Genomic DNA, 17,283 nt, shown 5'->3' with positions numbered 1-17,283 from the left:
TTTTGCAATGCAGTGATTTTGGCTAATTTCCAAGTAGATGAAAGGTGACCCAGAGAAAATGATAGGGTGAACAGAGCAAAGAGGATGTGCAAGGGAGGCACAGCAATTTGTTTCTTTTTAGAACAAGTGCACTGATGCTGTCCAGGCCTGTTGCAGAATCGAAGTCAGATGTTGAGAGAAACTTCACCACTTTCTCAGGTGAGAAAGATAATGTATCCAAGAGCAGTTTGTTATGAGTGGGCAAGGTAGGTACACAGGAAAGGGAGGGGTTGGGTACGTAAGATTTGGGAGAAAACGCAGAACTCAAACAGTCAACCTCCTCACCAGCCAGGGGCTGTTCATTCATTCCCTTACTTATTGCGTCCACCTGTAGCCCCCACTGGCTCTTTGTTGGTACATTGCCGTTTTACGCACACTTTGCATTGCAACACTCTGTCTGTAAAGCATCAATCATGACAGTTTATAGTTGAGCTGTGAATCAAATCCAGATTAGCCAGCCCAGTCCGACCATCGTGTGTTGGTCGTCTGGGAAAATTTGAAATGACTTTTTTGTTTCTTTGGCAAAAGCCTGCTTTCGCAGAAATTAATGCTGTCAGAAGAACGATTTAGAGAATTATTTAACCCTCAACTATGTTCCAGAACAAATGCTTCATACAGACAGATAAAGGGTGTTTTAAAGGAGAAAGGATGTCGTGAAGTAACCACGAACTGAAGAAACTTCACTCACACACACACACACACACACACACACACACACACACACACACACACACACACACACACACACACACACACACACACACACACACACACACACACACACATTGAGATCTGGTAGGGCTCCGTTTTATCTCGTGACACCAACCCAAATGTGGAGGTAACAGTCAACAACAGCAACTTTCATGTGCACACTCTTACACACAGTGCGTGTGCACACATAAATCACACACACACACACACACACACACACACACACACACACACACACACAAACACACACATAAATCACACACACACACACACACACACACACACACACACACACACACACAAACACACACATAAATCACACACACACCTGTTGTTGATGGAATTGTGCTTGAAGCAGTTGTTATTGTGGTATATATCCCTGTTGTTGATCCTGTAAGAGAAGAAAACACAATTTATTGTTGACATGATTGAATCATGGTTGTTGCATAACAATACTCTTGCAGAAAGACCATGCTGCTTGTAAACTTTCCAATCAGAATATATTAGGAGGACTGAATATGAGAAGCTCCAATTCAGATTTTAAATGAAGATGCCTTGTTCAGTATACTCAGTCTTGTAGGCCTCATGTCATCCTGTGGTTTATTGTGTGTCGTCACAATGATATAATCTCAGTGACACCATTGTTTCATGATATCAGCATCATGTTCACTGTTTGCTATAACAGTGGTCTTCCTTGAGAAAGCTATGGCATTTAATGATCGGCCTCATCGAGGCCTATTTCCTTTTATAAAACACTCATCCTTGGTTGCAGTACTACAAGTCTTTTTAACACATGTAAAACATTATTATGGCTCAATATGCCTTGCAGCACTGAGATGCAACAACAATAAAAAAAGTTTTGATAATAAACTGAAGAATGAAATATACATCGTATTTCATTCATTGTGTGCTTTCTACAGGTCAGAGGGGGATGAATTGAGCATTTTGTAGATTCAACTGCTTCAGCAGTGCTATAATTATTTGGGTCAAGTAATTGGTAAACGAGCTAAAATTATTCAACATAATCTACAACAAGATGCTTAAATGACAAACATAAAAACGACCAAATATGTTACTATTGTTACCATTGACGATATCTTTTGACAAACTGGCCACCTTGCTTTAAACCAACTTTATTACTTCTGAAATTAAGCATTAACACGGGTGGGACATTTTCATCAATGTTTTTTTTTTTTAATAATAAACATTTTGGGGAGTAAAAAGAAACCCCAAAATGTGAACCCATATTACAAATATGTAAACCACGACAAAAATAGACAAGAGTAAAACAGGCATGAGAGTTGGGCTTGTTTCACACAGACCAAAGCAGAGAAAGTTCTAACTGGTGTGCTACATTTATCAGAGACCAAGTTCCACGCTGACTTACAGCAATTAACTGCACCCCCCCCCAACCCCTCTCCTCTGCTAACCCCACCCCTCTTCTCCCCTACCCTTCTTTTCTCCCCATTTCCCTTATTTGTCCTCATCCATCTCTATTTTATCCTTCAACCCTGCTGTTGGTGTTCCCGCCTCTTTCCACTGTTCCTTTTGTTCTGTTGCATCGTGATCTGTTCAGTGTTCTCATTCTTCCAAGAGCCTTGACCTTGTATACAAAAATAGATCAAGGTTGTAAGACTGAGCCGTACAGGTGTAAGATATATAGATGATCAGCAAACCCAAAGCAAGCACAGCAAACACTGCACGGACCTGCCATTTCTGAAGAGGATAAAATGAAAGAAGAAAAACTAATTATAAATGAGATTTAAGAGGTAGACAAAGGACAAAAGAAAAATAAACAAAAGAGAAGGATACAAAGAACAGAGTGGAAGAGGTAATGCACGGAGCATAATTCCAAACTTTGAGACAAATATAGTCCACAAACTGAAAAATAACAAACCTTTGGTCGTGCTGGTGGATGGTTGAACAGTTGTTGTTATTGTCGTAGATGGTTGAGTAGGGGTTGTTGGTGTAGTTGTTGATGGAGTAGAGGTCAGTGGTGTAGTGGATGGTGGAGGTGAGGTTATTAGTGTTGTCGATGGTTGCACAGTGGTTAGTGTGGTAGACAGTTGAGTCGAGGTCATTGGTGTAGTAGATGTTAGAGTAGAGGTCGGTGGTGTAGTGGATGGATGAGTGGTGCTTATTAGTGTAGTGGATGGTTGAGTGATGGTCGTTAATGTGGTGGATGGTTGACTAGAGATCGGTGGTGTAGTGGATGGTTGGGTGGAGGTTGTTAGTGTAGTGGAAGATGGAGTAGAGGTCTGTGGTGTCATGGATGATTGGATAGTGGTTGTTAGTGTCATGGTTGGTGGAGTAGAGGGTGGTGGTGTCGTGGATGGTTGAGTGGTGGTGAGTGGTGGTTAGTGGTGTAGTGGATGGTTGAGTCGAGGTTAGTGGTGTCGTGGATGGTTGAGTGGTTGTTGTTAGTGTAGTGGAATGTTGAGTGAAGGTTATTAGTGTTGTGGACGGTTCTGTCGTCGTTGATGGGGTTCTTGTGCTGGTTGGGGTATTGGTGACAGAAGTAGTTTATGTTGTTTGTGTGGAAGTAGTTGTCGGCATTGTTGTTGTTTCTGTAGTAATTGTACTTGGCACAGTAGTTATGGTGGAAACCGTTGGTGTCGTCGTCATGCAAAATTCACAACAAACTCGTATGTGTGCGTTGTGTCTACATTCGGACTGTGTACCCTGGCACAGATAGCCTTTTGAGAGTGTACATGATGACTCAGGAAAATCTTCGATTGGTAAGTTAGGATTGTCTATTAATCTGATGTAGAAAGCAATACATTTGCTTCCAAGACAAAGAGGTAACGAACAATCACAACTGGTGCATTACATCATGACTGAAGCAACAATATGTGGATTGAGGCCTTGTAACCCCCTTCGAGGTCTGCGATGTTAGATTCCATTCGATTCCGAGCTGTCAACCGTCATACAAACAACACACTGAACTGTCGACCTGATGCTTAACAGACTTTGAGTTTAATTCGAGAATATATTGTCTTTTGAAACAGCCATTCAGCCAGTTGCTGTGTAAATTAACGTGTGTGTGTGTGTGTGTGTGTGTGTGTGTGTGTGTGTGTGTGTGTATGCACATTAAGTATCCCGTTCTACCATTTAAAATGAGCAGTGTGCCCGACTCGGACCTCAACTTCACCAACGGCCTCAATGGATCTCAATTTTTGTGAGGTTAGTCACAGGAGTGATACTCACTGGAGTCTTTCACAAACCGGTTGTCCATGCCTGATGGCAAAATGGACTTGCTCGCGTTGCCAGAGATATCTTCCTGGCTCTTCGTGAAATACCCCAATGTACACTACGTGTCCGAGCCTAAACCAACCATTTTATTTGCAGGTTACTGTGTTTCTTCCACTCCTCTTTTTCTGCTTTTTTTTGTAACACAGTCGAGGCATGTGAAAATGTTAGAACAGTGAGAAGAACATATCAGAACAAAAAAGAAAGAACAGAGTGGAAAATGGGGGAAACACATCAACAGCAAGGTAGAGGGACACCAGAGAAGTTCACTTGGAGGAAGAATGCGTGAGAGGAAGAGAGATCAAGGGGAGAGGGAGGACAACACAGGGGGTGAACAAGCTGGATACAAACTCAAACACCAAGAAAAGGGCTGAGAGAACAGAAAGGGAAAAATATGGATGACAGCAATGGAGAAAAAATGGAAAAGATGGTGGAGGGAGAGGGGAGAAAACACAATAACCTGGAAAGGAAGGGGTGGACTTCGGGAGGGTTTGTGATGGTAAAAGAAAAAGATCATGAGTATGAATGGATGGGGGATGACATGAGGAGAAGGTGAACCGTCATATTGGAGCCTCGGATAGAAGAACATGATTGAACTGAGGAAGGAAATTGGTTGAAAATGTGAGTGAAAAGAGGAACAAATGAATGATGGTGAGCAGTGAAGCTGGATTTTAGGAATTTCACCAGATGTGAGTTGCTGCCAGACAGCTTGTGCCCTGTAGAAAGCAACAGGGGATGGACATGGACATGACATGGAAAGGACAAAGAGGAAAATACGTAGAAGGACAAAGAGGAAAAAAAATAAATGCAGCAGTAGAAGACAGTGAAGCTACCGACCCATTTTCAATGCAAGAAAAAAAGGCCCAGGGATTCAGCTTCATTGCAAGAGATTCCAATGATAATGAGAGTTTTGTTTTCCACAGCATCAATACGTGAAAGGTGTGAGGCAGGGGTGCCAGCCCAAACAGGAGAACAGTACTGTACTGAAGCTGCATGTGAAGGCCTTGTAGATTGTGAGAAATTTGGATTTGCTAAGGAAAGATGCGGTAGAATCGAGGATGTCCAATCAGCAGCTTGTGTTGGAGGCCAACTATGCAATATATCATTTGCCCAAGAGAGATATGGTTGATGAGGTGAGGTCCCAAAGTTTGAGTGGCTAAACTTTTTCAAGAGGGGTTTTTTTTTGAAGAAGCAGATGCTGTGGTTCACCGGATGTTTTTTCAGAGAAATCGAGTGAGAATGGGGATTTGTCACGATTGTAATACATAGTCTATGTATTAGACTGAGAATCATTTCCTAATTCTATCATGGTCTGCAGAGAGGGAAGAAGCAGACAGAGGGTGGAGTCAGCAGCAAAAAGATGAGGGTTTTCCAGAGAATTAAAAAGATGAAAAACAGGACTGGAACCAAGGTACTGGCACTCCATCCTCGATAGTGACATCAGAATACTGTATCCTGTGTTGCAATGTGTTTCAATATACACTTTGTGTTGCAATGCCCTGTCTGTAAAGCACCAATCATGACAGTTTATAGTTGAGCTGTGAATCAAACCCAGATTCGATTGATCAGTCTGTCCATCGTGGGATGGTCCTCTGGGAAAATTTGAAATTACTTTTTTGTTTCTTTGGCAAAAGCCTGCTTTATCTGAAATTAATGCTGTCAGAAGAAAGAATCAGGAAATTATTTAACTCAATTATTCTACAGAACAATTGCTTCGACCAGACAGCAAAAGGGTGTTTCAAAAGAGAAAGGATGTGGTGAAGTAACCATGAACTGAAGAAACTTTTACTCCAGCATTGCCAATAAAACAAGAGTTGTCAGGAAAAATTAGGACCACTGGAGCTGCAGCTTATTTAGGCCCTGATAAAATGTTGTAACCCAGGTTTGGTATAATTCTGACTGGTGGGTCTGGTGAGGAAGATTTTTGAAGGAATTTACATGATTTTCCAAAAATTTTACTCAGTCCGCCATTTTGACACACTTCCGGTCATGTGATCAGCATGACCTCCACAATTTAACATCCTGACCTTGTCCTAATGTTGTAACACAAGTTTGGTCGCATTCTGACAGGTGGGTCTCGAGAAGAAGATTTTGGAAGGAATTTGTGCAACCGCCATTTTGACACACATCCGGTTATGTGATCAGTATGGCCTCTGCAATTTAACATTAGGACCATGTTCCAATGTTGTGACCCAAATTTGGTAGGATTCTGACTGGTGGCTCTGGAAAAGAAGATTTTTAAAGGAATAGATATGATTTTAACAAAAATTGACTAAAGCGGCCATTTTGACACTTCCGGTCATGTGATCCACATGATTTCCACAATATAATCAACATCCCGACCCTACCATAATGTTGTAACCCAAATTTCTTCGCATTCTGACAGGTGGGTCTGGAGAAGATTTTGGAAGGAATTTGCAGGATCGCCATTTTAACACATTTCCGGTCATGTGAGCAGCATGGCCTCCGCAATTTAAAATCACCACCCTGTCCTAATGTTGTAACCCAAATTTGGTAGCATTCTCACTGGTGTGTCTGAAGAAGAAAATTTATGAATTAATATACATGATTTTCCATTAAAATTGACAAAGCCGGCTATTTTGACAAACTTCCAGTCATGTGATTGGAATGACTTCGGTAATTTAACATCCCTACCCTGGCCTAATGTTTTAACTAAAATTTGGTAGCATTCTGACAGGTGACAGGTGATACAATCTGTCATCCCTCAGACCAGCAAGAAGCAGCTTCTCCGCTCACGGCAAATCTGGGTAAAATCACAAACTGGTCCAACACATGGAACAGGTCTTTCAATCCGGAAAAATCTCACACTCTCACTACATCTCTCTGAAAGGACCTTTTGGAACCCCCCCCCCCCCATCTACTTTCTCAACAATCCTCTGGAAGAAGTCCTTTCTTTCATGGTTCTGGGTCTCACTATCTGCCATGATCTTTCCTTGGAAAGCCACATTTCCAACCTGCCCTCCAAAGCCAGTCGCCGACTGGGATCCTCCGTCGTGCAGAGTCCTTCCTCGGCCCACCTGAGCTCCTGACCACATACAAAGCTTTCATCCGCAGCCTGATGGAGTACTGCTCTCCCCTCTTGGCTGGTGCTCCTGCCTCCCACCTTTCTTCGCTTCACGCTGTAGAAACCAAGGCATTTCAGATCATTGGCATCTCTCATGATGAGGCTGAGTCTTTGGCCCTCTCACTCTCTCACCGCAGGCAGGTCACTGGTCTTTCTGTCTTCTACCGTCTCCTCTCCGGTCTCGCCCCCCTGCTCTGTCTGTGATTTGTCCCCACCATATTTCCGCAGAGCCCTCAAGGTCCACCACAACCACCAAAATCACGAATCACTGCTAACCTTCACTCTTTCATTCCTCTTGTTTCCCGCCTTTGGAATAAACTCCCTCACTGTATTCATTTCCATTCTTCACTCCAAGCCTTCAAAACAGCTGTTCACCACTACCTCTTATCATCCCCCATCCAAATCCTCGATCTTTTCTACCCCCGATAATCCACCCAAGCCCACCTCCTTCAAATTCCCTGCTTTCCTTCCTGAAAGTCCCTGTAATGTCCATCTTCTATTCCCCATGTTCCCCGTCCCATCCCATCCCTCTCCCTTCCACAGATCTCCAAATGTCTATGTTCCCCACTATTTTGTCCTTCCCACTCCCTCCCCTCCTGTCTCATGCCCCCCTTGATGTGCGTTGTGTGTTAGCTCTCATATGATCCTCAACAAGGTATACAAAAAAAAAAAACCAAAGAGTGTCATGGCAGTCCAAAGAGTGTGGTCGCAGGACTTCACCGCTGCATCATCTGTCACTTTGCTTGCTCTGGTGACTTTGGGGCTCTTCTGCTGTGACTACGGTTCATCATTTATCACAGACATTCTGCAAGCAGCTGTGGCTGACAAGGTCATTCTTCCCTCCACTTGTTCTTCCTGGCTCTTGCTTCTTCATGTGCACCCACCTGCTCCCAGAATCCTCCCATGAGGGATTATTCTTTTATTGTTATTTCCATTTCATCCCTTCATCTCCATTTTAATTTACACTTTCTTACTGTCCTTAAGCTTCTTCTGCTGGTCCATGACGTTATAATTATTGATTGCTTAATATCTAATGGCATGTGGAGATTCTTATGAACCTTCGCCACTTTTGTCGCCTTGGACCGAGATTCCAATTCCATTTTCGATGACATTCATTCCTTTCATTTTATTATTGATGGTACGTTGCCAGGTCTCTCTTGGCAGGCCAACCTTTCTATACCCATCAGATGTCCAGCATACCGCTCTTTTTGCTATATATTGATCCTCTGGTCTTTCTGTCTTCTACCATCTCCTCTCCGCTCTCACCCCCCTGCTCTGTCTGCGATTTTCCCCACCATATTTCCGCAGGGCCCTCAAGGTCCACCACAACCACCAAAATCACGAATCACTGCTCACCTTCACTCTTTCATTCCTCTTTTGTCCCGCTTTTGGAATAAACTCCCTCACTCTGTTCGATCCCATTCTTCCCTCCAGGCCTTCAAAACAGCTGTTCACCACCACCTATCATCCCCACATCCAAATCCTCGATCTTTTCTTCCCCCCGTTAATCCACCCTAAACCCACCTCCTTCAAATTCCCTGCTTTCCTTCCTGAAAGTCCCTGTAATGTCAATCTTGTATTTCCCGTGTTCCCCACCCCATCCCTCTCCCTTCCACAGATCTCCTAATGTCTCTGTTCCCCACTGTTTTGTCCTGCCCTCTCCCACCCCTCTTGTCTCCTGCCCACCTTGTTGTGCGATATGTGTTAGCTCTCATACGAGCCTCGACAAGGTATACAAAAAAAAGAAAAAGGTGGATCAGGAAAAGAAGAGTTTGGAAGGAATTTGCAGGACTGCCATTTTGACACACTTCTGGTCATGTGATCGGCATGGTCTCTGCAATTTAACATGAGGACCCTGTCCTATTAAATGTTGCAACCCAAATTTGGTAGCATTCTGACTGTTGAGTCTGGAGAAGAAGATTTTTGAAGCAATTGATGCGATTTTCCCAAAAATTGACAAAGTCGGCAATTTTGACACAATTCCGGTCACGTGATTGGCATGACCGCAATTTAATATCCCTCCCCTGTCCTAATGTTGTAACCCAAATTAGGTAGCATTCTGACTGGTGCTTCTGGAAAATAAGATTTTTGAAGAAATTTACTGTCGGCCATTTTGACCAACTTAAACACATATGACTGGAACGAGGTTTACAATTCCTGTTAGCAGTCAGGAAGGAAACGTTGCTGCAAAATTTCAGCCGGATAGGCCCAACAGTTTGGCCAGAGAAGTCGAAAAAGGAGAGGGACGGACGGTGTGCGATGACAATACCTTATCAGGAATGTAAATTCCAGATAAGCGAAAACAAAAAGCATGACAGACAGCACCTGTCTCTTAAATATGAATAGCATGTTGTTGATATTCTTTCCCTGATGGAAACTCAACAACTATAATGTGTATATTTTGTAACATGTACATTTTATTTTGGAGGAGAAAGAAAAATAAATGAATGATGAAATAATGAGAGATTTCATGAAAGTATGTAGGTAATTATTTGAAATCCAGTGATGCGCACACACGCACACGCACACACCTGTTGTTGATGGAATTGTGCTTGAAGCAGTTGTTATTGTGGTATATATCGCTGTTGTTGATACTGTAAGAGAAGAAAACGCAATATTTATTGACATGATTTTAAAATGGTTGTTGCATAACAATACTCTTGCAGAAAGACCAGGCTGCTTGTAAACTCTACAGGTCACGACAGAGCACAATAATTTTAGGAGATAGTCCTGCTATAAGCGACATAACAATATTCAAAAGCATAAAGGGAGTTGAGGCCACGTACCATTGCAGATATTCTCACATATTCGCCCCTCCACCTCACAAGTGCTGAAATGAGAAGTTTCATGCTTAGATTATAAGTTTTTTTTAAGATAACGATAAGCAAAAGAGTTTGACAGATATTAATGACATTGAAGGATAAGAATGCATTGACAAGATGTACAAAGTAAGGGAACAGGTTAAATCATTGATAAATTTGCTCAGGCATTGGCACAAAGGTCTGCTTTTGCACCACAAACAATAAGGAGAACTCCAATGAGCCACATATTATATAGTTATTATGGACCAGAAATAGTTCTCAGTAGACATGCTCACTTCGCCTATGCTCGATCCTTAAAGGACATTTGGAATTTCAGAAAGCAGGGAACTGGTGAAAAGGTCTGCTATTTTACAAAGTAAAAGTCTTGAAGTTCATGAGCATGTGCGTAGGACAGCTGGCTTAACATCGCTCCCTCTCCTCCAATTATAAGGATATGGCAGGAGATGCACCCTACTGCTGGCATTATACGAGATGGTATAATTTATTGGATGCAATTCCAAGGCAAAAGGAAACAAGATACAGACAACTAGCTGGATTGAAAATAAAGTCCTGATCAGCAATTGGACATGTAACATTAGGATAGACAGGAAGATAGACATAATATTCAGCAACCATGATTGACAGATGTCCGGGCTTGGCATGGGATCCCCGATGTGGTATGGGATATTGTCATAGTAGCAGGGACATGTCGCCGTGCAGTTCATTGCATCCTCGTCGAAGAATGGAGTAGATTCCGTGCACACGGGATAGCAGCCTGTCAACACCCATGAAGCAGTTATTGAAATTATTTAATTAACAGGCAGCTTTTTTGCTGTAAGAGGAAAACTATCTACAATGTCATGGATTGGTGATCAACAACTACAGGAAAAAAAACATGTTTTGGGAAAGACAGGGGATGTTGGTGCAGAAAGTTATTAAACCTGCAGATTTGAGCCTAAAACGAAACTTATTGCTTTGAAACCAAGCACAGCAAAATAAATCCTGAGAAAAACAACTGAGCCTGAATCGAGTAAGTGACAGGAAAAAAAGCTGAGATTTTAAAAGAAGAAAAAAATATACAAACAAAATGAACTAACCTTCAAACTGAGAGAATGGCTTGCACTCTCCTTTGGGGTTTTGACAGGTTTTCAAACAGGAGTCTCCTTTGATTTTATAGTGCCATTCACATTTTCCTTCAGCATTGTAGAGGTCACAGCCCAGAGCTAATCGCACACACAAGAAGATACAAGAGAGAAATTCATTCATTCATACGAGTGTGACAGTGATTCATGCATTCATGGGTCATTTATGAGACACATGTAAAAAAAAAACTTTGGTCATACAGAGTTTGTCCCCTTCTAATGGCATTCCTTTATGTTTATTTGACCACTGTATTTAGCTATGTAAGACTGTCTAAGGATAACGGAGGAGTTTATACATATATCATGCACATGGAAACAATATTTTGAGACAAGAAGATTGTCTTTGAAAAATGTGAAGGGCATTTGTTGACAATGGACAAATCAACATCGTATATTGGAGTGAATTGAACATCAGGGATTGGTGAGAACTGCAAGACTATCCGAGGGGAAAAAATGGGAACACCTGAAACTCACAAAAGGTAATATGAATGTGTGTGTGTGTGTGTGTGTGTGTGTGTGTGTGTGTGTGTGTGTGTGTGTGTGTGTGTGTGTGTGTGTGTGTGTCTCCTCCACAACTCTAAAACCATGAAACCAAGTAGCCTGAAACTTTGCAAGTACACGAAGGGAACCCCAAAGTGAAAAATGAGTGTTTTTCACCCATTTTGAATGAAACCCATTTTGAGCGACACCAAAGAAAATTGGGTGTTTGGGTTAATTAAAACACCCCTTTTGAAAATAATTAACGGCCTTATTTAATTATAACCAATATCATGTGCATCCTCGGACACCTCGCTCTCCCTTGCTGGGGTCTTAATTTGCCATTTTTTGGGGGGGAACTGCTCACAAATGCATTGACTTGGAACAGGCCACAACAATTTCTTAATGATAAAGTTTTTTTTTTTTTTTTTACACTTTCCTCACTCATATCATTGAATGCTTGATCATCATACCGATGAATCGCTGGATACATTGCAATGCTTATAAATGCCCAGAGACACCAGCATTCGTGGCTTTATTTTTATTTCTGCACATGCCACAACCTCTAGAATCTCTTAAACTTAGCTGAATAACTAAATTTAAGCTCAAGAATTGAACTTCGCTGCAGATCTGACTGCAAAATATTTTTTTGTTCAATTGTCGAATTTAGTCATAGTTTCACATTTTGGGCATCTCCGGGAGATGTTTAATATGATGCATTGGCGATTGTGAATCACTTTCCAAGCGAGCCATGACTTAACTGAATAATGCACATCGATCTGCTTGAATAAAGTTCAGGGCCATTTGCCTGTGTTTGGATGAATGATGCATCAGGCGGTGCTTCAGGAGGTGGTTCACTCACTGAAAATCAATATATATATATATATATATATATATATATATATATATATATATATATATATATATATATATATATATATATATATATATATATATATATTTATATATATATATATATTGTTACGGTTGAGGAAATTCGCAAACCACCATTCAGGTCCCGTAGGTGAGATATCTCTGTAAGTACATGTGCAGTTAGCCCCAAACCCGTTGTTTAGGTGGAATAAATGTGCCTTATGTTGAACTGTTTTCCCGTTTCGCTTCGTCTTTTCTTTAATTGAATCTCCATCTTGCTTCACGTAAAGGGTTGGTAGTGGGCTTAATACGCCCGATAATTAATCGGAACCGTCGAGGTCGACGATAACACCGCTCGGTTATCCCGATAGTACGGAACGGGTCGCTTAAGTGGCCCGTGTCCGGAGTCGACCTGCGGCGAGGTGCGATCGCCCGGTCTACCCTCCGTGTGGGTACTTAGGTAGGTCGAATTTGGCGAACAACCCTATCCCACGCGGGGGGCCGATTGGCACGATCGTGGTGAGGCCGAAAGGCCCACCCGTGACTAGTTCCCGGCGTTAGTCCGAGAGGGTCACGACAGAATTGTCCGTCCGGTGGGCGACGTGCCGCGATTCGAGTTACGTGGCTGTTCGCACGCCGGCGGGCGCGAATTCACAACACTGGTGTCAGGTCGTGGGACACAAATTCATCCCCCTCCTCGCGGCACTGGTGTCGGAGAACGGGAAAACGGGCTCTCCTATCTCCAGCTAAATTCACGGGGAATCGGTCCAGGGGTGAGAGGAGCGACCCCCGATTCCCTCCAAATTACGAGCGATTTAAATTAACCATTTACGAGAAATAAGATGGCGTCTCAAGGCGAGCGGGAGCCGGGGGTATTAGAAATGGATTTAGAATGTGTAGAATCCATGGTCCAGGATGAAAACCCTGAGCAGGAAATGTTGGTTGTGCAGGAACACGAACTCCCCCAACTGAACCCAGAGCCCGAAATAGGTGCGGCGGCGGCCGCGGTGTATGACACCTCCCCTCCCCCTCTCCGCCAAAACCCCCCCGATCCTTGCCGAATCGGCTCAGCTGAGTGCACCCGACATGGCCCAGCTATGCGCCATGCTGGCGGCAATGACAGTGAGGATGGATACAAACACAAATTAAATGAAAAACGAAATAAAAGGCATGAACGAAAAGATGGATACAAACACAAATGAAATGAAAAACGAAATAAAAGGCATGAACAAAACGATGGATACAAACACAAACACAAACAAAATGAAAACGAATATGGATACAAACACACTCAAAATGAAGGAAGAAATGAAAGAACTGCGGGGTGAGACGCAGAACATGGGCCGAAGCCTGCAGGCGGGCATGAAGGCAGTAACCGGGGAGCTCAAAATGGCGACGCCACGTGTGGGAGCGAACGAGCTGGGAGGGGGTGCAACGGCTGTCAGGCCCGCGGTGGGGGCGGGTGACAAAATAATTCGGGGGCGTGTTGGGCGAGACTGGCAAAGGTGACGGAGAGAGCAACAGTGACGGTGACCGAAAGGGAAAAAATAAGTGGGGAGACCGAAACATGTGAGACGAGACACGAGGTGAGGACGGAAAGGAGGAAAGAAATAATAGTTGAGACAAGGGAGATAACAAGGGAAGAGGTGACTAAGTTGGCGGAGACACGGGATATGGGAACGATAGAGGGAAGACTACACGATGAAGACGGGGTTAGAGACGCACACACACACGGAGGTCGTGGAGGACAATGGGGGTGAGCTGGCGGACTGGGTGGAGACCCAGTGCGAGCAGCTGGATGGCCTCCTCCAGGAACGAGGGGAGGGAGTATGCCCCCTTGAGGCGAGTCACGACCAGGTGGGTTCGGTCGTGTCGAGCGAGTTTGAGGGGAGGAGTGCTGCAAACGGGTGCACGGAAAGCTTGGGGGGTATAGAGGCCCCGGAGACCCTTTTGGGGACACAAATCCCCAGTGTGGTTGTCCCGGTGTGTGTGGTGTTGAGGTGTGTGTTCACAAGTGTGGCGAAATGCGTGCTGCAACGCACGCATAGCGCGGTTGCAAGGGCGTGCGTGAGAGCGACCGGGTGGGTGACAGAGACCCCGTGTGTGGATGAGACCCCAGGTGTGAGTGCGCCCCCCGTTTGTGGAAGCGACCCCGTCTGTGAGTGGTGTGGTGGCGAGTGTGCCGGAGTGCGTGCTCCCCAGCATGCCGTGTGTGGATGAGGCACCGCGTGTGAGTGTCGCCGTGTGTGTGAGTGAAACGGCCAGTATGAGTGAGGCACCGCGGGTGAGTGCCCCCGCGTGTGTGAGTGGTATGGTTTGTGTGAGGGAAATGGCACGAGTGAGTGAACGGCCGAGTGTGAGGGAGACAGCGTGTGCAAGGTCGCTGTGTGTAAGGGAGATGTCGGTTGGCATGCGGGAGCACGCAGCCGCGTCTCCCGGTGTGAATGTGAATGTAATGGAATGGTGTATGAGCGTCGTGGCACGCGGAAGTGCGTGTGTTGAATGGCGACGGAGACTGCGACAGAGGAAAGAAAGCCGGGTAGCGGCTGTAGATGTTTTGCGCACCGTGCCGGGTCCACCCAGCAGCGAGCGCGAGATCCGTGCTGTGCAACGCTTTAGTTTGTGCTGTGCAACAGTTTAGGCAGGATTTCGGATTTGGACCGGACGGGTTCTCCACGCGGGCGGGTGTGTTAAGCTCCAACGGTCAGAGCACATGTGTTCGCGTGGGGAACCCCTCGAGACGTGAGGCTTGTGTTTTTTTTTTATGCGCCGGGTGTCGTCATGGCTGCGTGTGTGGTTGGAATCCGGCAGGAGGGTGAATCCCTGCCGGATGGTACCGTCCACGAGGGACGCGAACAGCTGCCATGACGTCACGCCACAGGTGCGCGGCTGTAAATTGCCGCGCTGGTGCGCAGGTTGCGAGTTGCTGCGCTGGTGCTGCGCAATAAAAAAAACAGCAAGCCTCGCTTTCGGGTGAACAGGATTCCTGGGCAGGGGTGGAAGACCCCCTGGCCTGGGCACAGGATGGACACTAGTTAGGGGGAAGGGTAAGCTTAGCTAGACCGGCTCCATGGGGCAGGGGTAAGTGCTCAAGGGGCCCGTGGAATGGATTAGTTAGAGGGATTTTAGTTGAGATTTAGGTTGGGAAAATGGAGTATGGGATTATTTTGGAGACAGTGACAGACTGTGAGTGTGTGGAGGGGACGTAGTTTAGCTACGTAGTGTTAAAAGGAACGTGCTATAGTTTAAGGGATGACGTGGGAGCACGAGTTAGTTAGGGGAGGTAGTTAGAAGGATGGCAGAGTTCAGTGGTGTGTGTGTTGAAGAGTTGATGAGTTGAGTGGAAAATGTGCTTGGTGAGTGAGTGAGGCCAGCGGGTCTGTGTGTATGGAGCGAATGAGGAATGCATGGTGCGATGAGTGATTGGGGGGGAGGAGTGACTCCTGCCCAAGGGACCCTGGGGCCAGTGTAAAGCGAGTTGGCTGGGTTAGTCAAATTGAAAAATGGAAGTCGTTTTACTGTTGGTGGGAGTGTAGGCTCGAAACCCGTTTGGAGGGGTGCAGGAGCCCTGTTGACAGGCTGGGAGCGTGGCTGCGAAAGGTGAGTATCGCTGAGTGGGTACCCCAGGCACCGGGCTAGTCGGCCGTAGTAGGCCAAGGGCCCATGGGGGGCCGGGATAGCGTAGTGGGCACGGGTGCGCCCGCTTGGTGCGGGGGCCCGGGGCGCCATTATCTGCGTGGGCAGTGTTGCGGGCACGGGTGACCCTCAGAAAGGGGCCCGGGAAGCCAGCCTGCCACGTGTGCGTTTCACGGGAGGTGCCATGGGGGGCTCTCCCCGGTGTTTAGGGAGCTGGTAGGCTCGGAGGCAGTGTAGTGCCCGGGGGTGCCATCGTCGGAGGATCGGCAGAGGGTTGTGCCTGCCAAGGGGAGCCACGCGTCCCAGCCATGAGACCGTGTGAGGGCACGGGAAGAAAATTGGGGGGGGGGGGCGAGGCCCGAAAATTGTAAGGACACCAACACAGGCGACGGGAATCTGGGTTGTTAGAACCAATAGTTTAAGCGAGAGGCGCTTGTTGAAAGCCCCGGGGTAGTTTAACAGTTAAATGGTTGGGGTAGATTAGGAGGTGTACCCCTCCACACCATTCATCCCCTCGCTCTCATTGTGGGCCGCTGGACCCACTTTGTGTTATAGATCCCTGAACTCTGGGTAGGCCATCCTGAGGCTTCGTTGGGCCTCGGCACATGACGCTAGCTCTCCCTTGTTCCCCTCCGGGAAGGTAACGTAGGGGTTGGGAGTAGGCTAGTCGACGATAGGTTAGCCGAACAAGGACAGTGAAGGGGGTTAGGGGACGATTTATAGTGGGGAAGTAAAAATAAAAACAACAAAAAAGATAAGTTGGGGCTAAATTGGGTTTGACAAATTAAGGGGGTGGGTATGGACAGTGACAGGCAAAGGCGATAGGTGGGAGGGAGACTGTAGGGTAGGTCCGAGCCCGCCTTCCGAGTGGCCAGCACCAAAGCACTCCCTCCACCAACCTCCACTGAACGGCAAAGGCTGGCCAGCTTCATCTGCTGGCTGTGTTGCTGTAAGGCCTGTGCCAGCCCACTTCATCTGCCGGCTGTTTTGCTGCGAGGCCTGTACCGGCCGGATCATCTGCAGCTGTTTTCTGCAAGGCCTGTGCTGGCCAGTTCGTCCGCCGGCTGTGTTTGCCTGCAGCGGCCTTGTTCTGCAGGCTGTGTTTGCCTGCTCATCTTTGCCATGCCTTGCCTACCTGCTTTTGCCATGCCATGCCCACGGCCCATGTTCACCAGCCCCTGTTCAATTTTGCTTTGCCCCCCCCCCCCCGTTCATTTCCATGTGCGCCAGGATCCGCAAGGCAACAGATTGCAAGTTGCAAGAACTGCCC

At 45.8% G+C, this 17,283-nt stretch overlaps 1 protein-coding gene across 1 annotated transcript in view; it reads right to left on the bottom strand.

Annotated features, from left to right (window-relative positions):
• Window positions 1-17,283, bottom strand: part of LOC147030736 (mucin-2-like) — a 229,299-nt gene that overhangs the window by 73,158 nt on the left and 138,858 nt on the right. The window contains exons 27-31 of the mRNA XM_085872197.1: window positions 10,983-11,108; window positions 10,519-10,660; window positions 9,871-9,914; window positions 9,616-9,678; window positions 1,050-1,141 (exon numbers count right to left, since the gene is read on the bottom strand). Of these exons, the coding sequence (XP_085728323.1) occupies window positions 1,050-1,141; window positions 9,616-9,678; window positions 9,871-9,914; window positions 10,519-10,660; window positions 10,983-11,108 (467 nt within the window). The remainder of the gene's footprint in view (window positions 1-1,049; window positions 1,142-9,615; window positions 9,679-9,870; window positions 9,915-10,518; window positions 10,661-10,982; window positions 11,109-17,283) is intronic.

The sequence above is a fragment of the Eptatretus burgeri genome, chromosome 3 (assembly GCF_056783735.1).
Source record: "Eptatretus burgeri isolate ZD-2024b chromosome 3, Ebu_testis_v1, whole genome shotgun sequence".
NCBI lineage: Eukaryota > Metazoa > Chordata > Myxini > Myxiniformes > Myxinidae > Eptatretus > Eptatretus burgeri.
This window is presented reverse-complemented; position numbering and strand designations above follow the sequence as displayed.